Genomic DNA, 25,519 nt, shown 5'->3' with positions numbered 1-25,519 from the left:
TACTGATACATCCATCCGTAATGTACCGGTCCACGAAGCAATGCCTCATATGGGAGGTGGATAGCTAGATGCTCCATCACGTCAAAAAAGCCTGGAGGAAATATCTTCTCCAAGTTGCACAATAAGATAGGAATGTTCTCCTGAAGCTGTTCTACGACTTCTTCTTTAAGAGTGCGTGTGCTCAAATCCCTGAAAAATGCTCCAATGCCTATTCCAAAAACAATTAAACACATTGTTAGTCAAATACTATTATTGTAAACTAAACCAATTTAATATTATTGTCCTATTGTAAACTACCTGCAAGTGCTTCATGTACGTTTGTTGGAAGTAGCTCCGCAAATGCAAATGGCAGAAGTCGTTGCATAAAGACATGACAATCATGACTCTTCATCCCGGAGAACTTTTGACCCTTTTCAACACATCTTGAAAGATTTGAAACATACCCATCAGGGAACTTCACTTCTGATGCCACCCAATTGAACAAAACCGACTTTTTTTCTGAAGACAATCTAAAAATTGGAACGGGAACTTGGCCATTGCTTTTTATATGTAACTCACTTCTTGAGCAAATATCCGGCAAGTCCAACCTCGATTTTATGTTGTCTTTTGTCTTCCCTGGGACATTCAATATTGTATTCATGATGTTCTCAAAGAAATTCTTCTCTATATGCATCACATCAAGGTTGTGGCGCAGAAGGAGATCCTTCCAATATGGTAACTCCCAAAATATACTCTTCTTGTGCCAGTTGTGATGAACACCGTAAGAATCAGGCATATTACGAGGGACATGCCAATTACCACCCCAGCGAACTGTTTCGTTAGCTCCGTAGTAGTCGATTTGCGCTTCAATTTGTTCTCCAGTTAGATATGGAGGAGGAGTGTCTCTCACAACCTTTTTGTGCCTAAACAAATTCTTGTTTCTTCGGTACGGATGGCCAACTGGAAGAAATCGACGGTGACAATCGAACCAACTTGTCTTTCTACCATTCTTCAGTTGAAATGCATCTGTCGTTCCATTACAATATGGACAAGCTAATCTCCCATGTGTAGTCCATCCAGACAACATCCCATAGGCAGGAAAGTCACTTATGGTCCACAAAAGCATAGCTCGCATCGTAAAATTCTTCTTCGTTGAGCAGTCATACGTCCTCACCCCTGTTGACCACAAATCCTTCAACTCTTTTATCAGTGGTTGTAGGAAAACATCAAGTGACCTTTTTGGATGCTTCGGACCGGGTATTAATATGGTCAAGAATAAAAACTCCCGTTGCATGCACATCTCCGGTGGCAGGTTGTATGGCGTAAGAAAGACAGGCCACAATGAATATTGTCTCCCTGACATTCCAAATGGACTAAATCCATCTGTGCATAATCCGAGGTACACATTCCGGCTATTGCTAGCGAAATTCGGATGTACTTTGTTAAAATGTTTCCAGGCTCTTGCATCTGATGGATGAGTCATCTCACCATCCGTCTGAGTATGCTCGGCATGCCACCTCATCTTTCCAGCAGTCTGCTCCGATTGGTACAATCTTTTCAATCTATCTGTAATTGGTAGGTACCACATCCTTTGGTACGGTACCCTATTACGTCCCCTTCCTTGCGGCTTGAATCGTGGTTTCTTGCAGAATCGACATTCTTCCAACTTCTCATCATCTCCCCAGTAGATCATGCAGTTGTCGATGCAAACATCTATCATCTCCGAAGGCAACCCAAGACTATAAACCAGTTTCTGAATCTCATAATAAGAATCAGCAGACTCATTGTCTTCCGGCAAATACTCTTTAAATAAATCTGCCCATTCGTTCATGCAACTTTCAGGTAGATTGTGATCAGTTTTAATATTCATCATTCTAGCAGCCAATGACAATTTAGAGAGACCTTCTCTACAACCACTGTAAAGTGGTTGATTTGCCGCATCTAACATTTCATAAAACTTTTTTGAATCTATGTTAGGTTCTTCATCTTCATCATCATGAGCTACGAATGCATCAGTTACCATATCATGAACCCTATCATAATCTACCATCGGCTGATCCTCCTGATGGTAACTATGTGCATTATGCAATTGATGATCAACCGGTTCTTCTTGAAAGTTGTTATTACTACTACTAGCTTCATTCTGATCATAACTATAACCTTCTCCATGTTGAAACCAGATATAATAATTTGGCGTGAAACCTCTATTTACTAAATGCTTCCAAACATTTTCACGATTTGCCAACTTTGAATTGTTACATTTCCTACAAGGACAGAATATTTTACCGCTTTCTTGGGCGAGCGGTGTAGAATCTGCTTGATGCATAAAACGCTCCAACCCAGCAAGATATTCTTTCGTCACTCTCCCGTTAGCATCTCTATGCATATACATCCACCTCCGCAACTCGAAAATATTTCCCAAGCCCGACATTTTTTTCACTTTTTTTTTCTTGTTTGTGTGCTTAAAATTATGTTCAAACCTCCATATATATAGAAAATTTTCGAATCTGGTAGTTGAATTTTGCTAGGAATTTACGACGAAAAATTAGGTTGGTGGCAAAAAAAACGTGTTAAGTTGGTGGATTTCTCGTTCTTTCCTCGTAAGTTATTTCCTCGTAAAAATCATGCTAAAATTACGACGAATTTGCGACGAAACACATTTTTCTCGGAAAAACCACGTTAACTTACGACGATTTTACGAGGAAAATCTTTACTCGGTATTTTACAAGGCCATTACGATGAAACTTTATTTCCTCGCAATTTCATCGTTAAGTCATCGTAATTTCACGAGGAATAGTTTTCCTCGTTAAATTTCCTTGCTAAAACTGTGTTTTCTTGTAGTGACGTCCGATCGAGAACATATAGATTTTTGTTTTGTTCGTACATGCAAAAATTGTCATCTAGTTTATAATAAAAACAAAACTACATATAAGCCAAAAAAAACAACGTCTCTTCACAGCAACGGCAATGTAAAATGTAGAGTGGATCCAAAGCTCCAGCCATTCAGTAATTCTGATAACGTTTTGGGGAGTGTCGGTGCTCAAGTTAACATAGTAGGTTAATAGCAAACGACAAATATAAATATTTCGAAATGTCCACTATGTCTATTTATATAAAGTTACCTAGAATGTAACTTTTAAAGTTAGTACAGTCATATACATTTCTGGTACGTACTTGATCATGACGATGCCGTCTCGGTGATTTGATTCAAGCCAATCAACTGAGAGACTTACATGCAACAAATATGTCCTAACTGGAAAAGTAGGTAACGACGGTTAATTGTTTAGATCATTTAATTCTATATATATTAGATTTCGTACATTTTTCATTTAGTCGGTTATCTAGTTAATTAATGAAAAAAACAAAACACGGATCGATAATTGTTTTTTCTCCGGTAAAAATGTTAAGTAGGTTTTGATTTGAGCTCTTTGCAAGGACGTCTACAACTCCGTCTTGTCCTTGTTTGTGCCAACTCGTACACGTTAAGATCGGTGCTTTGAATGTTCAAGGATTTCGTTGGGTTCGTGTCCTAGAGCATCGTCGGTTTTCGCTGGGTTCGTGCTAAGGATAAGTGTCGTCAGTCACTGTTGGGTTCGTGCTGAGAGTATGCTTCGGTCTTGCTCAAAGCGTCGTCGGGAGACCAGGGTTCGTACTTTGAAACATCGTCGGAAAACTAGAGTTCGTGTTATGTGGCGTCGTGGGATTTTCTAGCCATATTCACGGTTGTAGATCATATTTTTAGCATTAAGACTTGTAGTTTTAATCCTAATGGTTGTCCTTTAAGATTTTTTTAATTTTTTGGATCTTAAAGAACTTGTATCCTTTCATTTTCATTAATGAACAGTTTAGCAAAAAAAAAAAACTGTTCAGCAGTAAGCAATGAATATGCATGGGATACGAAGAAACTAACGTTATCTTATCGACTATATATTGGCTGGTCAAAGGTAAAAACACTATATGGTACGTAGAAATTTGCTGGTGAATAGGTAATAACAACAATATTAATTACATAATTGGATAATGGTTTCTTGCTGTTTTTCACTTATGCGATGAAAAGGGGAAAAAGGACTAAAACGATGAGTAAAACAGAAGTGACTGGGAACCAATTTGACCCCGCGAGTTTTGGCGTAACCAAACATTTCGCACCAACAAGATCTTCTCTTTATTGTAGCTTTTTGCACTTTTACAAAAGTAATTTGAGCAACAAAAGTGTAACAAAACTAAAGTTTCAATAATTACCAGTTACCACCAATCCAACCTCTCCCATGATGAACACACATGGTACACATCATATATTCGTATATATGGGAATATATATTACAAAATAAAAATCATATTAAGTTGGTGTAAGATAAGCAGTAGGACGTTATTATTGTTAGACTTTACATTCGTAAATTTAAATCCGGCAACAAGCGATTCAGACATTCTTTGATATTAGTAAATTTAAATCCGGCAACAAGCGATTCAGGCATTCTTTGATATTAGTTGAAAATCATTATAAACTTGGATTATGCATAGTCATTCAACTTTTTAGTGTTATGTGTATTACTTTTAAAACTGATTGGATCAACCGATAGAATATATTACATTATAAGAGTGTTGTTGCTCAAAAACATTCAATTGCACTCGAACGGAGACGAGTGTGTAATGTCACTAATATTTACCGAGATAAAATGTTCTCAGTTCTGAACCGTTTGATCATGTCATCGATTGTTAGCATGTCGTCGGATAATCATTCTGTACACAACAAAATAATATAACTTCAATGGTAAGTCAAAATAGTCAACTCTGTTTACAATATAAATAAAAATAATCATTCACCATTAAAAAACAAGAAATAATCTTTAAGGCTTAATGAAAAGATGAAAACCCTATCAATTTGCTACAAATTTGGTTAATCGTCAATTGTCTTATTAGGGTTATCCGAGAAACGTTGCATTCTTGACCGGTTATAAGTTTTATGGGCTTGAGCAAATCACTAAACATATTTTTAATTATTATTTTAGGACGAAAGATATATATAACATATTTAGAGGTCAAAGACAAATGTTTCATCTCGCTATGTTTAAAATCGACTTTGAATGCTAAATACTTCATGTAAAATTCTGTATATAGTTATATACATGTTTGAATGTTAAAATTAGTTTTTAAACTATGGGTATTCAATTTAATCTCAGCGTAGTCAGTAACCAAACTGAACCGAACTAAACTATGAATCGATTTAAAATCAAATATACTTTGAACTGAAGTATGTAGTGAACACTTCTATTTTTTTCATAACTATATATGGTTGGTGGTTCGTGTGAGAAATTTAATATGATTGATGATTATTTATATCAACTAAGTTTGTTATTTTTGTTATATAATCATGATGAAACTCTGCAGTTAAAATTCTCTAGCGTTTGGAAATATGGAACCCACCGAATTAGAATGTGCTGAGAGACGTGGACCCATGGATGAGTGCAGCGGTAGTCATGTTAATTACAAAGTTACAATACTCTTAGTTGTTGTTGTTTTGACAAATAAAATAAAATACTCTATCTATCCAAAAAAATACAATACAGTCAATACTCTTAGTTTGAAGCTCGATTGGGTAGAAGAAAGAACTTGTGTGTATTTGGGATAGAAAAGGATTGGGGACATGATATCATTAATACGTCCAAGTATGGTAAGACTGGGACTGAGGGGTAAATGGGTAAAATAGAATTACGAAAAGCGTGAAAAAAATACTTGACATTATGATGAGTATTGGTTGTTGCATGGGAACATTATTCTTGCTCCCTATAAAGGTATTTACAACCAAATTTTAATCATTGGGAATATTTACATATAACTACAAAATTTTAATTTCACGAGTAAAACCACTAAGTTTTTCAACTATAGCGTAAATAACTATATATATATATATACGTTATTTTAAAAAAAAATTGGATAACATAACATGGCATCAAACTATAATGGTTTGTTATCACCATTCTAGTTATCACCATCATCAAAAAAAAATTACAATTTTATGGTTTGTTATCACCAAAAAAACAAAAAAAAAGGTTTGTTATCACCATTCTCATCTAATTAACATATCAGTTGTTACGTGTTACTAAACCTAATTTATTAATAATTACAATTTTAAAAATTTACATTCAAGTTGCAGTATAAATTAACTTATGTCAGAATACACAATTATTTACTGATTTGTTAAATCTGGTGCAAATTAACTGGACTACAAGCCAGTGAAGATACCCAGTTCATTGATTTTGTAATCTAACTATGGACGACAAGCTAGTATATCTATGAATAATTGTAGAAAGAAGTCATAGTAGGTTTTTTCAGACCGGTCTAGAATATGATTTGCTCGATTTATTATTTCAAATTGCTTTTGCAATACAGTTTCCATTGTGCTTTAACCGATTTGACCAAATTTATTGAGCACCCAGACCCAGTTTTACAACCAATAGTGAGAACAGTTTGAAATTCTTTGGATTAGTTAGTCAACGACTCAACGCGTATTCTTTAAGTTTTTGGTGACTTATCTTTCTTTGTAAGCCGTGATTAACGCCTCCGAAAATCAGTGACTATATAGTATATGCCTTCACGGAAAATAATCTGTATTTTAAAATACTAATGTAGTATATACTCCAGTACCCGCTAATTCAGCAGGAAACTATGACAACTTGTTTCCGTGTACGGACTCTCTTTCCCTTGCTCATATTTTATTGATGAGGTGTTACTACAAGTCTACAATTCAAAGGAAGAAAAGTTAGTAGCATTATCTATTTTCTGCTTCAGTCATATTCACTTGCTGTTAATGCGAAAGTGAAAGCATTAGTTCGAAGCCAATTAACTTTTTTTTTTTTGAACTTAAGCCAATTAACTTCTTCATCGTCTTTGTTGCTTCAGTCATATTCGAAGTCATTCAATTATTATTTTTACTTCTTTTTGATAAAGGGCTTGCTATTTAATTAAAAAGGAGAAACTTAAAGTCATTCAATTATTCACAGGTCAATAATTATTAATTACCATTTGATTTTATAAGGTAAAATTTTGAAATTCGTGGTCATTCCAGTGAATCTATAACTACTATTCTTAAGCTAACTAAGAGCATCTTTATCGCTCTAAGAAAATGGTTACTTATGACCTGGGGTCCCACCAAAAACACAAGCATCGTCGCTTCCGCATGCAAAATAAGCACCGAACTTTCTTTGTTGCTTGTACTGTTCAAGGACCCCACCAATACATGGCAGTCCGGGATTGGTGCATTTTTTTTTATTCAGACAAAAAAAAAATTTATGCAACCTTTCATAATTGTTGGGATAATGATGCTCTAATCAAGTTTATTGAGGTGGGTATAATAGCGTCTACAGTAGTATTTTAGATGACTTGATTAATGCATATTAAGATTTTCGCTTGAGAATGAATTTTAGTTTGGAATAGCATTTAACTACTATATAAAGAGGAGTGGAATTTGAACCCCAAGATAGTAAAGAGTAAAATTATTTTTTGTTTATAACTGTTTATCAGCAAAAGTTTGTAAAACTGCCTTTTAATTTACTGGCTGGTTAACTCAATAACTAAGATATTTTACATGTTAGCTATTAGCTTTAAACTCCAAAATATATATTATCCATAGTATTACAAATATTTATATGATTTGAGTTATTAAATTCATTCATGTATATTTATTTTTACTGGCGATGAAACTGATAACATATTTATTTTTTCGTCTAAATATATTTACATAAAACATAGAGAATGGAGGAAAACATTTTAAAACATATATTTAATTACAACCCTGCCTAATATTAAATTATTTTAGTGAATCCTAAATTATAGACTACTAATTTCTTTGGAATCAAATATAGAGATAGTTTACATTTTGACATAGGTTACTAGAATATCATTAATATTTTATATAAATATGTATATAACATCATTTGTCTTGCACTACAAGAAAACACATCGAATTCCGACGGAGGTTCCGACGGACACCAAGGTCGTCGGACATTTGTGACGGAATACTGACAAATTTCCGACCAAATCCAAAAAAAATAAGTCGTCGGAATTCCGTCGGCCATTTCCGACGGAATTCCGACGAAATATGGTCCGTCGGAATTTTCCGACGACTTTTCGACGACATTCCGATAAAAAATGTAACCGTTGTAGTCGTCGGAAGTTCGTCGGTATATTCCGACGAAATTCCGACGACATTCCGATTAACAGCAAAGTCGTCGGACTTCCATCGGTATTTTCCGATGGAATTCCGACGAACCATGTGACCGTTGCCGACAAATACATATGACCGTTGTGTAGCCGTTTGGGATTGGACAATTCCGACGGAATTCCGACGGACTTCTTTACTTCCGTCGGAATTTCGTCGGAAAGTCGTCGGAGGTCCGTAAGCAATTTCCTATAAATACAACCCCTCCTCATTCAACTCATTCACACTTCATTCTCTCTTCATTCTCTTTAGTCATAACAATTCCGTGAAAATCATGTCTTCAGAAGTTTATTATCGTTTGTGGATGGATAAACCTCATTTGGATCCGAACACCAATTTGCTTACGGAAGAATACGTTCAAGGGATTGGAGAATTCATGAGGCTTGTTCAACAGCAACCGGATGCAAAAAGTGGTATGTTAAGATGTCCCTGCTCTTCTTGCAATAATAATAAGGTTATAAAAGAATTTGATGTTTGGACTCATTTGTATATGAAAGGGTTTTCACGTAATTATAAAGTTTGGTACCTTCATGGGGAAACTGGTTATGAATATGGTAGTACTAGCGAACCTCAGCCTGTTAGTGAACCTCAGCCTGATATTAGGTTAGAAGAATCTAGAACGGATATAGATTATGGTGTAGGTACTGAGCAGATGGTACATGATCATTATAGAGGGGAAGAACCAAACCCCGAGTCTAGGAGATTTTTTGACATGTTGGATGCAGGAAAACAACCTTTGTATCAAAATTGTAGAGATGGTCATTCAGTCTTATCATCTGCAACTAGATTAATGGGTATTAAGACAGACTATAATTTGGCTGAAGAATGTATGGATGCGATTACTGATTTTGTCAAAGGTATTCTACCTGAGGATAACCTTGCACCGGGTTCATACTACGAGGTTCAGAAACTTGTTGCAGGTCTTCAACTACCGTATGAAGTGATAGATGTATGTATTGACAACTGCATGATCTACTGGAGAGCGGATGAGACACGGAATGTATGCAAATTTTGTGGGAAACCTCGTTATCAGGAGACGAGGGGAAGAGTTCCGATCCCATTCAAAAGAATGTGGTATTTGCCTTTGACGGAAAGATTGAAGAGGTTGTATCAGTGTGAGCGCACAGCAAAAGCAATGAGATGGCATGCAGAGCATTCCACAAATGGTGAGATTAGACATCCTTCAGATGCAAAGGCTTGGAAACATTTCCAGTCAACATATCCAGAATTTGCGGAAGAGAGAAGAAATGTTTATCTTGGATTATCTACTGATGGTTTCAGCCCATTTGGAAAGCATGGAAGGCAGTATTCTCTATGGCCAGTTATTGTGACACCGTACAACTTACGGCCGAGCTTGTGCATGCGACGAGAGTTTTTGTTTCTCTCAATTCTAGTCCCCGGGCCAGATCATCCTAAAAGATCACTAGATGTGTTTCTTCAACCACTAATATATGAGTTGCAACAACTATGGGCGCATGGTTTTGAGACATACGATGTTTCGCGCAAAGAAAACTTTCAGATGCGGGCAGTACTTATGTGGACAATAAGTGACTTTCCAGCATATGGTATGTTATCTGGATGGACAACACATGGGAAGCTATCATGTCCATATTGTCAAGATGACACAGATGCTTTCCAACTAAAGAACGGAAGGAAAACGTGTTGGTTTGACTGTCACAGACGATTTCTACCACCTGATCATCCATACCGCAGGAGTAAGACTTCGTTTACGAAGAACAAGCAGGTGTTTGATGGTCCACCTGAGGAAGTTAGTGGGAAAGATTTGTTGAAGCAGTTTAGGTATTTTGATGCAGAAAGGACGCCAGATGTAGGTGGACATGAAAACATTCGAGTCAATGCGGTTGGAGAGCTACATAACTGGCACAAAAAGAGTATTTTCTGGGATCTACCATATTGGGAGAGTCATCTATTGCGGCATAATTTAGATGTCATGCATATTGAGAAGAACTTCTTCGATAATCTGATGAACACAGTCCTTAACATCCAAGGTAAAACGAAGGATAATTTGAAGTCAAGGTTGGATTTAGTCGATATTTGTGATCGTTCTGAACTTCACGTTGATGAGAACGGTACGGCCCCTTTTCCCATTTATCGGCTAGATGGTGCTAGAAAAGAAGAGTTCTTTGATTGGATTACAGAGAAAGTGAAATTTCCTGACGGATATGCATCAAATTTGGGGAACTGCGTTGATAGAAGCGAAGGAAAGTTTACTGGCTTGAAGAGTCATGATTGTCATGTAATTATGCAGCGCCTCCTTCCGTTTGCCTTTTCAGCATTATTGCCACGTAATGTTCATGAAGCAATTGCAGGGATTAGTGTTTTTTTCCGTGACTTATGCAGCAGAGTATTGACTGAAGAGGGAATTAATAATTTGAAGACAAACGCACCAGTCAGCATGTGCAACCTTGAGAAGATATTTCCTCCATCATTCTTTGATGTAATGGAACATCTTGCTATTCATCTCGCAAGAGAATTGGAACTTGGTGGTCCTGTGCAGTACAGATGGATGTATATTTTTGAGCGTTATATGCATCATCTGAAGAAGATGGTCAAAAATCAAAGCAGGGTGGAAGGATCTATAGTGGCACAGGTGATCAATGAAGAAACTGCAATCTTTGCTGAAAATTATTTTCCACCAGAAGTGCAAACAAAACACCGAAGACCTGCTCGGCATGATGATAGAGGGGAGAGAGCAACATATCATGTTACTGTCCCAAGCATGTTCAAGGAAATAGGACGACTTAGTGGAAAATTCACGAAGCGGAGACTTACGGACACTGAGAACGCTCATTTGCAAACATATTTGCTCACCAACTGTGAAGATGTTCTACAATATGAGAGGTAAAAATATTTATTCATTTATTGTTAGATTAATATTCAATAAATTTATTTCATATTGATAATATTTTTGTATATAGTGTATATATGGCGGAGTTGCGTATGACTCACAGGCATGCAACAGAAGATGAGCTTCGAAACGGATTTGCTGCGTGGCTTCGTAGTTATGTGAGTCATATATCCTATTACCCTATGCAAATGATTAGTTTAAATTTAATATATATAAACTAATTAATTTTGCAATCATATATGTTTTTTTTATAGGTGAATGATGGTTTGGCCAGAGGTCTTGTGTTCGATGATTGGGTACGCGAATTTGTGCAGGGACCAAACTATGTGGTCAAATCATATCCTAAATTTTGTACGCGAGGATATGCATTCACAAGGAAAGGTCATTCTAAGACAACATATGATGCTGGTGTTTCATCTTCTTCTGGTGACGATGTCTACTACGGCAACATAAAAGAAATATTGGAAATCCAATTTCCTGGAATGGTTGGATTGCGTTGTGTAGTATTCTATTGTGATTGGTATGACACCACCCCAGATAGAGGAGTGAAGATTGATGCGTTTGGTGTTACATCAGTTCATTCGCGGCGGAAACTTCAATATTATGATCCCTTCATTCTTGGTTCGCAAGCTGATCAGGTATGTCAATATATTCATAATTTTTTACCAATATAATTAATTAATGTTATATATTGAACTAATACTTTGTATAATTGATATGTATAGGTGTGCTACATCAGTTACCCTCGGGTGACGTACAGAGACGATCCATGGGTTACTGTAACGCAAATCAACCCAAGAGGACGAGTGGATGGAACTTCTGATGATGATGAACCATTGCAACCAGAGTCTACCAGCAACGCCCAGGCAGTTGAAGATTTGGAAAATGTTCAACTCGTTGAGAATTTGACTGTGTTTGGACATGATGCTGTCGTACATTCAGAGCCGGAAGCCGAGGTTGGGGAGTTTGATGAAGATTCAGAAGATTCTGATTAGTTTTTTTTTTTTTTTTTTTTTTAATGGTCCGTCGGAAATCCCTCGCAATATACCGACGACATAGCGACGACAACGGGTTTCATTGAAAATTGGAAAGGTCGTCGGTATTTCGTCGGAAAATACCGACGACATGTTTTTCTATAAAGTTTCAATCATAAAAATCTATAAATTTAGATGCCAAAACTATGAAAATAACACATAATAAGTGTTTAGTATAGTATTAGATCGCAACCGTTCAAATATAACAACTCATTAAAATATTTATGTATGCATATCATTGTTTTCATAACATCTCATCTTAACATTATGTACTTATACAATCATATTTATATAAGCTTACACTACAAAAAATATTGTTGTGTAAAATCGTGTTATAAAACATTTTTATTGTTAAATCTTTATGCAAATACTATATATATTATCAAAGGTTTGGATTTTGCATTTAGAAACTTGAAAAGAACACCCTAAACACTAAGTCGTCGGAATTCCGTCGGAAAATACCGACGGAATGTGTCCGTCGGAAAATACTGACGGACACGTTCCGTCGGAATTTCAATTAGCCCGGGAGAACCAAACCGCTTGAAAATTTTCGCGAATCGGCATTTGGTATATTTTAAATATACCGACGGAATACCGACGAACCCGTGTCCGTCGGAATCCACGGAAATAAAAAACCTTCTCCTTTCTTCTTCGTTATCTCCGCGGCCTCTCCCTCTCTCAAGACACTCCGGCGATTCCGGCGATTTCGGCGACTCTCCGGCGATTCCGGCCTCTCTTCACCGGCGAATCCTCTCCTCACCCTCCTATCTCTTCCCCAAACCCCAAATCATGTAAGAATCATCCCAAACCTTTTTTTTTTCAATTGTTTAGGGTTTTGGAAGTTGATCTCGGATTTTAGGTTGTTTGATTGAACATTTTAGGATTGAATGGATAGTTTAGGATATATAAGTTAGGATTGTTGTTTTAGTTTTGTTTTGGAACATTTTTTGATTTTTAAAAACGTTTTTTGATTTTTAAAAACGTTTTTTTGAAAAAAATATAAATATTTAACACCATTTTTCTTCATTTATAAATTTTAACAACATTTTTCTATATTTATAAATTTTTTATAATTTTGTATACATATATATATATGTAAATCATGTATAGTAAAAATTTTAAAATTTTAAAATTTTTTATATTTTTTTTTAAGTTTCCACTAATAAATATTTAACAACATTTTTTTTTTTAAAATATAAATATTTAACAACATTTTTCTTCATTTATAAATTTTTAACAACATTTTTCTATATTTATAAATTTTTTATAATTTTGAATACATATATATATATATATATATAAAAGGTTTAATAGTTTTTTTAAAACGTTTATAAAACCTTTTGTAAATATATAAATGAAAATATGTTTGATGGGTTAATTTTTTTTTTTAGGGCCGAGGATGAAGCCCGCCCCGCAGCCCGTCTTCGACGTAGTTCGGTGAGCGGTTCCCGTGCATCGGTATCGTCTCATGACTCGGTTCCCGCATATATTCCCGCTCCAGCTCCCTCTGCCCCTCACGCTGCCCCTCACGCTGCTGCTCAACAGGATCCGGGGGTCATGCCGGTTCATCTATTGGTTCAACAACCAGGTCGAGAGCATCTCCCGTTTCTCCAACCCAACCCACGACGAGGCCATAGCACTTGGTTAGTATTTTTTTTATTTGTACCGTTATATTTTTTCTTTAATTAACTTGCTAACTTGTATTTTTTTTTAAAGGTTCACCAAGTCGAAAAATGGCATTAGCCGGAGCATCAACCAGATGATGTACTCCATGCTCCGTTTTGGATATCCAAAGTGGAGTGTGATCCCTTCCGACGAACGAGAGTTGTGGTTTCGTCAGTTTGCGGTATAGTAACCCTTCATTTTTTTTAAGTTTTTACATTTTTTTACATATATTTACTTATTAAATTGTGTTTGTTTTGTAGCAAGAGTTCAACTGGCACTCCGATCTTACGGAAACAGTCCGTAAGAAATTCAACGAAAAGGCCATGGACTCTTACACAAAGCAGATAAACGCGTGGAAGACAGTTTGGCAGAAGAACAAGAAGCCACGGTTCATCAACGGGGGGGTGTGGGAGCAGTTGATAGCTCATTGGGAGAGGGAAGACACTGCAGAGACGTCTTCTAGGAACTCCAGGAACCGGAAGAGCGATCGTGGCGGGAAAGGTATGTATGTGCACAACCTCGGCGCTTGCTCCATGTCTACTAAGGAGGATGAACTTGTAAGTTTTTTATTATTATTTATCTTTATATTTTTTAAATAAATATTTTATATATTTTTTGGCTAATAATGGCGGTTTTTTTAGATCGAAGCAAATGACGGTAATCCCGTTGATCGTCTCCAACTCATTAAGGTGGCTCACACTAACAAGACGACGGGTCAAATTCAGGACCCCGTGATCAGAGGTGTAGTTGATTTGGTGGAAGCTGAGATAGTTTCTCAATCTCAGCCTCTCTCTGATGACGGCGACTCCACGGGAGCTTCAACCAACCTGTCTCTATTGCAAATAAATGAGATGGTTGAAAAGGTAATTTTTTTTATTAATATATTTTTTTATAATGTCGATTACTTACTTGTCCATATTTACTTACTTTAAATATTTTTGTAGGCGGTTCCTAAAAGGAAAGGAGGCCGTTTAGTTGGGTTGGCCCGTCGTGCTTCTTCGTATCCGGCATCTTCTTCGCAAGCTCCGTATGCCGATCCCATGATTCTCGAGGAGCTACATGACAAAGATGAACGGATTGGGGCATTGGAGGAGCAGAACACCACTATCCTTTCGGAGAATGCCACTATCCGTTCGGAGAATGCCACTATCCTTGCTGAGTTGGCATCCCAGAAGAAGTTCAACACCGAGATTATGCAGAAGCTAGATCGTTTGATGTCTTCGAGTTCTTCTTAGTTTATTTCGGCTTTATAAAACTTTCGGAATGTTTTTTTTTTCTATTTCGGTTTGTATGAATTTTAAACTTTATGAATGTTTTTTTCCTATTTCGGTTTTTATGAATTTAAATTTTATAATATTATTAGTTTTAAATTTCCAATTTTTTAAATTTATTAATATCAAAAAATATATAAAAATGCAAAATTGATCTGTAAAAAAAAAAGGGTATATACCGACGGACAACGGTCGGAATTTACCGACAAACTCATTTCCGTCGGAATATACCGACGAACGTGGTTCGTCGGTATATTCCGACGACCGATGTCCGTCGGTAAATTCCGACGCCTACAGTTCGTCGGAATAAACCGAGGAACCACGTTCGTCGGAATTCTAGTTTTCCGATGAACTCCGGTCTCGTGTAGCCGCATCGTAATATCGTCGGAAGTTCGTCAGAATGACGTTTCTTGGTATTCGTCAGAAAGTCGTCGGAATTTCTGACGAAATTCCGACGAACTTTTTTTTTCCGACGAAACGATACCGACGGACGGGTTCGTCGGAAATTCGTCGGAATAGACCGATTCCGACGAATTACCGACGATTTCGGCCATCAGAATCCCCCTGTTTTCTTGTAGTGTTGCTTTAAAAGGTCGGATGTTTATAAATAGTATGCTTATTGATTACTAAAGTCTATAAGTCTAAACAAGCAAAATACTATGTTATTGACTATAGATTAATTACATACATATGAAAGGAAAAAAAGGTATTCGTTGGCAAAATTGTTAAAGCGTGCGAGGTATGTAAATCAACACGCTTGAGCAGTTAGTGGCAGTTAGAACGGTAAATAAAGAGGTGGAGTTAACAACTAATCACGTTAAAAAGGCAAAATGAAGAATCAAATTGTACCACACGACGTCGTATGGATTAGATACATAACGGCCGTCTTAACGGCTCCTTTTCGTGTCGTCTTCTTTTTCCCCCTCTACAGATTCTATAAGAGGGGCCACTACATCTCCAAACTCGTACATTCACTGTCTTTTTATCTCTCACTTCTCTATCTCTCCTCTGTTCAAATTCTCTCGGACCACAACAAACACTCTGTTAAGCTTCGGCTCCAATGGCGGTTCTTCCGACATGGATTTTAGCTATGATGTGTCTTCTCTTCTTCGTCGGAGCAATAGAGAACAGTACACAGGACAAGATATCATCTCTCTCCAGGTCTTTTATCTATACTACCTCTGTTTTTTCGTATGATATGCATCTTTCGATATAGAGAAGAAAATTTATTTAATTAATTTGTTTTACATCATTGTTTCGTTACATTGTTCATTCTTTTTTTTTGAACTTACATTGTTCATTCTTTTTTTTTTGCTTTAACTTTGAACATTGTTCATTCTTGAGCTACATTTTCGCCAGATTCCAAATAAAAATCCAAAACACCACTATAAAAATCATTTATTTTCACTGTTTTAATTCCTTTTTCAACCGAGAAAATTAGCAGGAATGAGAAAATAGTTTTTGGTTGTTTTTTGCCTTTTCGATCTCTACTACAATACTAGCTTCATCGTTGTTTAACCAAATAACCTGAGCCGTTGAAATTTGTTTTGTGATCCAGATCCAACGATCTAAACCGTACGTTCTGCCTTTTTAGTTGCACTAGAGGTTTCGTCCGCGCTACGCGCGGAAAAATGTTCGAGTCTTAATAAGTTTGAGATTGGATATCTGGTGATTAGATGTAAATCATGTCTATTAACAAAAGTCTGCGAGCAATCTCATGTATATATAATTATATATATAACTAATAAGTCAATATGTGACAAAAAAAAAAAACAAACTAATAAGTCAATAATTTTTTTGACTACGATGTCCTATAAATATAAATTACATATAAGCATATAAAAAGTCTATTGCTATATTTCTCTGTAAATCTATAAAAGTAAGTGTTGTTACGATATTAGGGGTAAAATACTAACCTAATTGTTTGCTAATTTGACTGGTAGAATAGCCCTCTTATATGCACTCAAGCTGGGTTCGAACTCTTATATAATGATTTTTTGGTTTTGGTTTTTTTTTTTGGCTTCTGCTGACCTCCAGGAATAGGAAATGTGTTTATGTAATACTAATTTTGAATACATTATCGGTTTAAAACTGACTTATAGAAACCTGTCTAACATGTACATAGTTGTACATATTTTTTTTTAATTTTTTTGTTTTTTTTCAAAATAATTAGCTAAAAGTTATGAAAAATATACTAACACATTTTCATATGATCAATATTCCTTTAAAGGTATTTATTCAATTTTTGGATTATATCATTTATTTTTTCCATATAGCACTGGAAAATTTTGAGTTAGTTATTTTTTAAAATAAAATGTTCTGATTGTAAAAATATTAATTCATATATTGTCCACATGTATATTGTTCTATACTACTAAAGTTTAAGTATTGTTGTTTTTTTATTTATATCATATTAAATTTTTTGAATAATATGGTTAAATTTTTAATAATTATTAAAGAATAGATCAGTAACCCTCACTCCATGTATATAAATATTCCATAAATATAAATATTCGGATGACTAATTAAAAAGATTTAATTTTTTTTTAAATATGTAAGACGTACTTCAATTTCATTAGATCGGCATGCAATGCAGGTTTGTACTTTTGTTTGATTTAGGACATATAAGTGAGCGCAACAGTATATAATCTTCATATTTGTCATGTTTTGTGATCACAAGCTTATTTTTTTGTTGAGATCTAGATGCTTAATTATGATGCAACAAAATAAGTCTGGGTTGTGTGTCTGCTTTAGACTATATAAAGCTATGTGAAAGATTCTTTAAAATATTCTGAAATGAAAAATTAGTATCCAAACTGTGAATACAGATTCATGCCTATGGATCCACGCCCCTAACCATTCCTCATATCCTGTTACTAATCCTGATTCTGCATCTGAAGCCACTGATGTGCTTAATGTAGTAAGGAGACGACTCAGCACCTATAAACTAAGCTAATCCCTACTAACTATTAAAAAGTTCAAAATAAGATAAGTAAACTGGCTTAAGAGATCGTAAAAACCATAAAATGAAAATTGTATTCAAGGAACTTAAACATAAAAGACAAAAGTCTGAAAGTTGAAATGAAAAAAACGCAAAGTCATTCAGAAAGCATAAAACATAACTCGAACTGCAGCAAAAACAATCACTGCGTATGAGGAGAGCTTGAAGCTATATCAGCCACTCTTGCACCGCTTGGCCTCATCTGCCTCAAGAATCTCAGCTGCTTTTCTAGCCCTATCACCCGCAGAGTTTCCAAAGCCACTGGAAGCACCAGGTTCCTCGGATGTTGCTGGAAGTGCAACTGCCAGTGGGAGTATCTTCGTTACAGTTATGGTCTGAGTCTTGCCTGAGAAATTGTGATCCGAGACTTTGACGATGAATTTGCGAGTCTGGCCTATCGTGTCAAGTAAAGCTTGCGGGATCGGCACACAATGATCAGCTCCAACTCCTTCATTAGACTAATAACCAAGCAATATGTACGTTAGGTCAACTAATACTGCCTTTCGGAATCCATGAATAGGCGATGGTCAGCAGTAACACAAATATGTATATGATGTATAATCAGGTAGGAAATTACCTCAAAATAAGTAGCAACCAATTCTGCAGCATGTTTCCCACTCAGCTCCTTGCCAGCATCGCCAAGAATGACAAAAACTGCTTGCTCACTCTTATCATAAACTGATATCTTTGTGAGGTACCTACAAGAAATCAAGATTAGCTATCAGCGCTGATAAAACATAGTTCAACTATGATCACAACACTTACTGAGGAACGCCTGTGATCTCAGTCTTCCAACACTTCTTATTGTTGCAAATCATAGAGGTATGACCTTTGAAAGCCTTGCTATTACATCCACCGCAAGAAATGTAATACCAAGGAGAACCCCGGACAACATCATCTATTGTTGCCGTGCATTCAAACCAAGCGACCTTCATCGTGGAAATTAAAATAAACCTCATTAGTTCCCATGCACATGCAAACGTATTTAAAAACATTAAAAAAATAAAAAAATATTGTACCTTTGAAGTTTCTTGCTTGATGTAGGTGAATAGCTCCTCAAGAGTCACTGCCTCCGGCTTAGTGACAACCTCAGCAGCAACACTATTAGCAATTTCTGCGTTAGAATTCAACCTGATGCAAATAAGCCGTAAGTATGTTAAATAATAAGCTGCACGAAATGTCACATCAACAGATGAATGATAATAACTGCATACACAAATCCCTACCATTCGAGATAGTCCTTGCTAGGCTGGACGTCGGAATCCATGAACACTCGAGATGAGGACATAGAAGTGATAGCAAGGGTTCCTGTTAATAACATATGAGTGAATGTGATTAACCGTAACATACTATATGATTGCTCACCTAACAATTAAAGTTTACTTAAGGTAGTTTTATAGAATTTCTCTAAGGTCTGAATAGGAACATGATGTTTTAAAGTGGAATGCTAACCTCCAAGATGCTTAGGATTCACTGTGGTGACCAGAAGAACGCTTGGAGTCCCTCCATACGATTTGAATTTCTGGCAGAAGTCGGATGCAGCCTGGTCCCATAGATAGAGCTTCATCACTGGTCCGCTACATAAGACAAAAATATTTGTTAACAATAACACAAAACGAAAGAGGCTAAGGTTGGAGAAACATACTCAAGTGCCTGAACATGAACACACAGATGCCGTTTCTCTGCTATATCAGCTTCGTCAAGAACCATGTGTTCAGAGATAGTTTGCCCATTCACCAGCTTCATGTGGCCAACATAGTCTGAGATACCAAAATATAAACCGTATACATCAATCTTATACTATAGTAATATAACAAACCCGTCTATAATTATACTCTCATAATTTAACAAACGTATCTATAAGATCAATTATACTCTCATAATTTAACAAACGTATCTATAAGATCATCATCAGTAGCTCAAATATAAAAGGTAATCTAAATAGTTCAACATGGCTTACCATAAAGATCACCCTTGGAGTCACAGTTGGCCCTAAACTCATCGTAGCTGTGGAACCTGAACCTATCTACTGGAAAGAGAACCGGAGGATTCTCAAAGACCGACAAAGAAGAATTCCAAGAGAATGAAACGGTGGCGCTATGATCAGCAACCCGATACTGAATTTTGCTTCTGGATCCGAAAAAGTTGGTCAACTTATAGACGGAACCAGCTGAGAGATCAAATGTTCCTACACGACCAGCCGGAACAAAACCCTGAATAACAGTTCCCTGTCGATAAATCCAAATCATTAATTAATTAATACACTATCTCAGTCGTGCAAAACCAAACAAAATAAGTAAAAAATTGGAAACAAACCTCTTCGTCGATAAGGAGCATCTCTTGACCAATGAGAATTTTGGTATTTGGATTTCGGGCCTCCCATAAGTGAATCAGCCGGAACCTCAACTCGGCCTCCTGTGGGCCCAGCGAAACATCCCTGAACAACATCACTTGGTCGCGATGAGCGGATGAGAGACCGGTGGTAGCTTCAGGGTTCATCGGGTTGGCGGTTCCAACAGACGCATGCGCGCTAGGAGTCATCGCAGTCGCAGAGGAAGCAATAGACTTTCCGTTTGGCTTAGCAGACGCAGAGGAGACGACAATAGACTTTCCGTTTGGCTTAGCAGACGCAGAGGAGACGACGGTCTTCTTGCCGGACGTGCGTTCGGTGGAGGATGAAGAGTTACGGGTAGGCTCCATCGGGATGAGTATTTGAGAGAATCGTAACAGCTTTGATGGAGGCATGAGATCGGAGAAGAGATTTATAAATAGTAAAACAGAGAAGAAGACGAAAAGAATCCATTAAATGGGTTAAAGCAAGATTTGATTAGAGAAGTTAATGGTGAGGAGGTTTGATTACAAAAGCTAGTGGTGAAGTTACTCGTCGATTCGGATTTGGAGAGGTGAGAAACGGCAGAGATAGAAGTGGAAAGGAAGGTGACGACGCAATTGAGGCTACGACATACGACGCCTAACTCATCAACCACCCATGGGCCATCGCCTACAGAAAAACAGGCCTAATACACATAAGCCCAAACCATTAAAATCAACAAATAAAACGGGCCGAAAATACGAACCCAAACCATTGTAACCTCGTAATGACGTGGCCGTTTTGTGTAATATGACTGGTTGAATATATCATCCGACGTGGACACCTCCATAGAGCCTTATATGCTGCTTTTAGTATAGTTTTGATTACGTACACTCATGAGTCAACGATAATGTGTAGTTACAATTGACTGTTGTAAATTACCGCTTTAACCTTAGACAGTGGCTACTCAGTACGCCTGTCGGAATCGATCGATAGGGTTAGTTTCGTCGTTCGATAATTATGTCTGAAAGATTTAACGGTTTCTCCGGATAGCGAATTTTATGGAGCAGTGTAGTGTGTGCATTCTCCAATGATTAAATTTATTAAAAACATTACTATATTGTCAATCATTAATTTTCTCTAGATTCTCAAATTTTTATTTCTATTTTGTAAATGATCTTATTGTTTATTTTTTAGATCGAACGAAAATGAATGGAACGCGCATGCAGTGACAAATCCAGATGAAGTAGCGGACGAAGTTATCGCCTTGGCTGAAATGTAAGTTTTTCTTAAAACTATCATTTGATAATATATAAAGTATTTAAAAAAAATATATATATATATATAAAGTAGTAAGGGGAAAAGTCATAGAAATTCAATAATATTTGGGTATGGTCCAGTGAGTCCTAATTAACTATATTCATTTACAATAGTGTTGTGACTTTTGTTTCAATCTATTGTCGGATCAAGATCCATCATACAAAGCTGTCACATTTATTTCCTCTCTAACTAATTTAATTCTTACCCCATATTCACACTATTTATAAACTATGACAAATATAGTGTTCGATAATTAATTTATTCTTGCTACTAGTGAGATCTAGTCCCGTGAACATTTGCTAATAATTATTTTCGTCAGGCTCATTTCTTTAAGTAAGATATCTATTAAGTATTTTATTTTCATGAAACGAGATATTTATCGTACCTTTTCTTCCCTTTTTTAATCTTTCTCTAAAAAGTATACATATTTATATCACCTACTACAGTTTCATGCATAGAAATTGTAAAAGTTAAATTTCATTGTATTCTTTCTCAATATAGTATTTTATTACATTTTAACACTGTTCACAATAGTTCTCAGTTTTTTTCTATTTTTTGTCAACTGTTGTTGAACTAATAGTTATAGCAGACAGTTTTCAACGCAAACACCACATGCACTAATGCTAGGCAGATCCGCGTCCAACGCACTATTGCATTTACATGTATATCATGCCTCCCACAAAATTAAATTATCTTTCACATCGCCAACCATTCGTATACGGCTGCGTACACACTGCGAATTCGTTAACATTTACTTTCAAAATACGTACATAGTTTTTTAAAAATAATATGCATATTTTCTGTTTTTAAATAAAATCCATATTTCTTTTGTATATTTTAAATAGGTTTTGGAAAGAAAATATATACAATTATTTTGGACAGTTCCCATGTGGTCGTAACAGAACAATGTACACTTTATACGGTCAAAAAAACAAAAAAAACAAGAAGATCCCAAAACGGTATCCGTTAAAACGGACGGACTTGAGCGTCGGTATCCAACGGCAATATTCTGTTTGGCCTTATTTAACGGTACTCTGTAACGTCGTTTGCTTCAAGAATCTTAGCCAGAGAACCTAATCCCACCGACACACGTCTATGAAAAAAAGTCTAAAAATACTATTTATATCAACAATGTCATGTGCACATGTTCTGATGTGATTTTGATTTTTCTAACAATTTATTTTAAGTTTATGATGAAGATCCGGTTCACAAAATAGAATGGAATATGAAACTAATCTAAACCGGGCAATGATTTTACAGGAGTGTAAGAAACCATACCGAGAGGAGGAAGCTAGGTTACTTTGCTTGCGGAACAGGCAACCCGATCGACGACTGTTGGAGATGCGATGCCAACTGGCACAAGAACCGCAAACGCCTAGCGGACTGTGGAATCGGATTCGGAAGAAACGCGATCGGTGGACGAGACGGGCGTTTCTACGTAGTCACCGACCCAAATGACGACAACCCGGTTAACCCTAGACCGGGAACACTACGTCACGCCGTGATCCAAGACCGACCGCTATGGATCGTTTTCAAACGCGACATGGTGATTCAGCTGAAACAAGAGCTGATCGTCAACAGCTTCAAAACGATCGACGGACGCGGCGCAAACGTTCACATCGCTAACGGCGGTTGCATCACGATTCAGTACGTGACGAACGTCATCGTGCATGGGTTGCATATTCATGACTGTAGACCGACGGGTAACGCTATGGTGAGAAGCTCAGAGACGCACTTTGGGTGGAGGACGATGGCGGATGGTGACGCGATTTCGATCTTTGGATCGAGTCATGTTTGGATTGATCACAACTCGTTGTCTCATTGCGCTGATGGGCTTGTGGATGCGGTTATGGGCTCGACGGCTATTACCATCTCTAACAACCATATGACTCATCACAACGAGGTTATGTTGCTCGGACATAGTGATTCTTACACAAGGGATAAAGCCATGCAAGTTACTATTGCTTATAACCATTTTGGTGTCGGACTTATTCAAAGAATGCCGAGGTATGTCTAAAGACGAACAAAAATATAGAGTATGCTCTGTTTACTCTGTTTTGTTTTATGACCAATAAGAATAACTTTTCTTGCAGGTGCCGACACGGGTATTTCCATGTCGTGAACAATGACTACACTCACTGGGAAATGTACGCGATTGGTGGAAGCGCAGACCCGACAATCAACAGTCAAGGAAACCGCTACGCCGCCCCGAAGAATCCCTTTGCTAAAGAGGTAACAAACCTAATCAAAACCATTGAAACGAACGAGTGACTGCTGGGACGAAACAAATACTACATGCTGTGGTTTCGGGCTTCGGCTCCAAACCTCCTGGTATTAAAAAAAAAAAAGAAGAGTGTGTGACATTATGGTATTGAATGTTTTTTGATAGGTGACTAAGAGAGTGGACACACCGGCGAGTCACTGGAAAGGATGGAACTGGAGAACGGAAGGAGATTTGCTTCAGAACGGAGCTTACTTCACTGCTTCGGGAGCCGCTTCATCTGGTAGCTACGCACGAGCCTCTAGCCTCGCAGCTAAATCTTCTTCATTGGTTGCAACCATTACTAACGACGCTGGAGCTCTACCTTGTCGTAGAGGACGTCAGTGTACCTCATAGTTGTTTTTAAACCTCCTCCCAACACCATTTACCACCAAAATTCAAAATCATCTTCAATTATATTTAGACAAAAGTGTACATTTTCACACATTTGTCATTTAAAAAAGCCAATTATCTTTCTTTTTTTGTGTGTGTTTTGTATCGATTTTTCTCAACCTCGGGTTTGCTTGCTTCAACCGCAAGTTAACACAAGTAAAGGGGGAAAAAAACAACCTTTCATGTAAAAGAGAAAGTCCCGAAGTGTTGTTGGTTCTGTCTGATAAACTCAGGTTGTTCTTCCATTGTCTCTGTCATTTACCAAGAAAAAAAACAAGAATATACTGTCTTCTTTTTTCGTATCTTTCGTGTATTTCTTGAGGTTTATAATTTAATATAGGGTCTAAATGATTTGTGAAACTTTCTACTTTTCTTTGTTTGCTGGATTTGTTAGCTTTTTCCCACCACGTTGTTGTAACTTGTCATGATTGGTACATTTTAGCTTTAGAAGCAAGCAACCAATACTAATTGGCGGTTTATAAAAACTTTACATTAATGTTATTTTGACAACACTAGAAAAGCTTTAATTGCGACAGATTCGAATACCCAGCTATCTATCAGACTATCACCCGCAAATGTTTTACCGTTTTGCCTTCCAACCACATTAACCTTTAGGAAAAAATATCATATTTGTTATGAAATAACTTATAATTTATAGTATCGAGAAATTTAAATAAGAGTAGAATTTAATACCCGTAGGAAGCAAATAACACTAGTATAAGGGAGAGAGTTTATTATAAGGAAGAAGAAGAAGATGTAATGGTTCTTTGATTATAAACTCTTGTTCTTGTTTATGGTGTACAAAAGAGTGAGATGAGTGATGGTATTTATAGTGAACAACAATACATAAAATAACAAAGATAGTGCTTAATTTGGTAAATGAGTGGGTGATCATAGTGTTTGATGAGTAGATGATCATAGTGCTTGAGTTGGTAAAGGAGTGGATGATCATAGTGCTTGAGTTTGGTAAAGAAGTGGATGATCATTTCAATGCTTAATTTATAACACTCCCCCTTGATCATCCATCTTGTATTACGTGGTGCCTCGTTAAAAAACTAGTCATGGAAAACCCAATGGGAAAAACCGTAGTAAAAGTAAAAAGAGTACAACTACGTAAGCTCCCCTCGAATGAGTAGTCATAGAACCTTTAGAACAATGATAGATTTTCATCTCTCAAATTGTAACATTCTCTTTGGGTGTC

The 25,519-nt window shown here is 36.7% G+C and overlaps 2 protein-coding genes across 2 annotated transcripts; one reads left to right on the top strand and one right to left on the bottom strand.

Annotated features, from left to right (window-relative positions):
• The first annotated feature begins 15,943 nt into the window (after window positions 1-15,943).
• LOC106370994 (probable pectate lyase 1) lies at window positions 15,944-24,680 on the top strand. The gene is made up of 5 exons (XM_048757731.1): window positions 15,944-16,194; window positions 21,543-21,623; window positions 22,926-23,672; window positions 23,759-23,897; window positions 24,055-24,680. Exons 1-5 carry the CDS (start codon window positions 16,094-16,096, stop codon window positions 24,280-24,282), a joined length of 1,296 nt encoding a protein of 431 aa, XP_048613688.1. The 5' UTR covers window positions 15,944-16,093; the 3' UTR covers window positions 24,283-24,680.
• On the bottom strand, window positions 18,729-20,459 carry LOC125587389. Its single transcript, XM_048757732.1, has 6 exons — window positions 20,351-20,459; window positions 19,995-20,262; window positions 19,680-19,794; window positions 19,487-19,611; window positions 19,261-19,342; window positions 18,729-19,165 (listed from the first exon to the last, which is right to left on the bottom strand). The coding sequence occupies exons 1-6, from the start codon at window positions 20,369-20,371 to the stop codon at window positions 18,796-18,798; spliced, it is 981 nt and encodes a 326-aa protein (XP_048613689.1). The 5' UTR covers window positions 20,372-20,459; the 3' UTR covers window positions 18,729-18,795.
• Window positions 24,681-25,519: the final 839 nt, after the last annotated feature.

Source organism: Brassica napus, chromosome C5, assembly GCF_020379485.1.
Source record: "Brassica napus cultivar Da-Ae chromosome C5, Da-Ae, whole genome shotgun sequence".
Taxonomy (NCBI): Eukaryota; Viridiplantae; Streptophyta; class Magnoliopsida; order Brassicales; family Brassicaceae; genus Brassica; species Brassica napus.
Note: the sequence above shows the minus strand (reverse complement) of the source record. Positions and strands in the feature narration are given on the sequence as shown.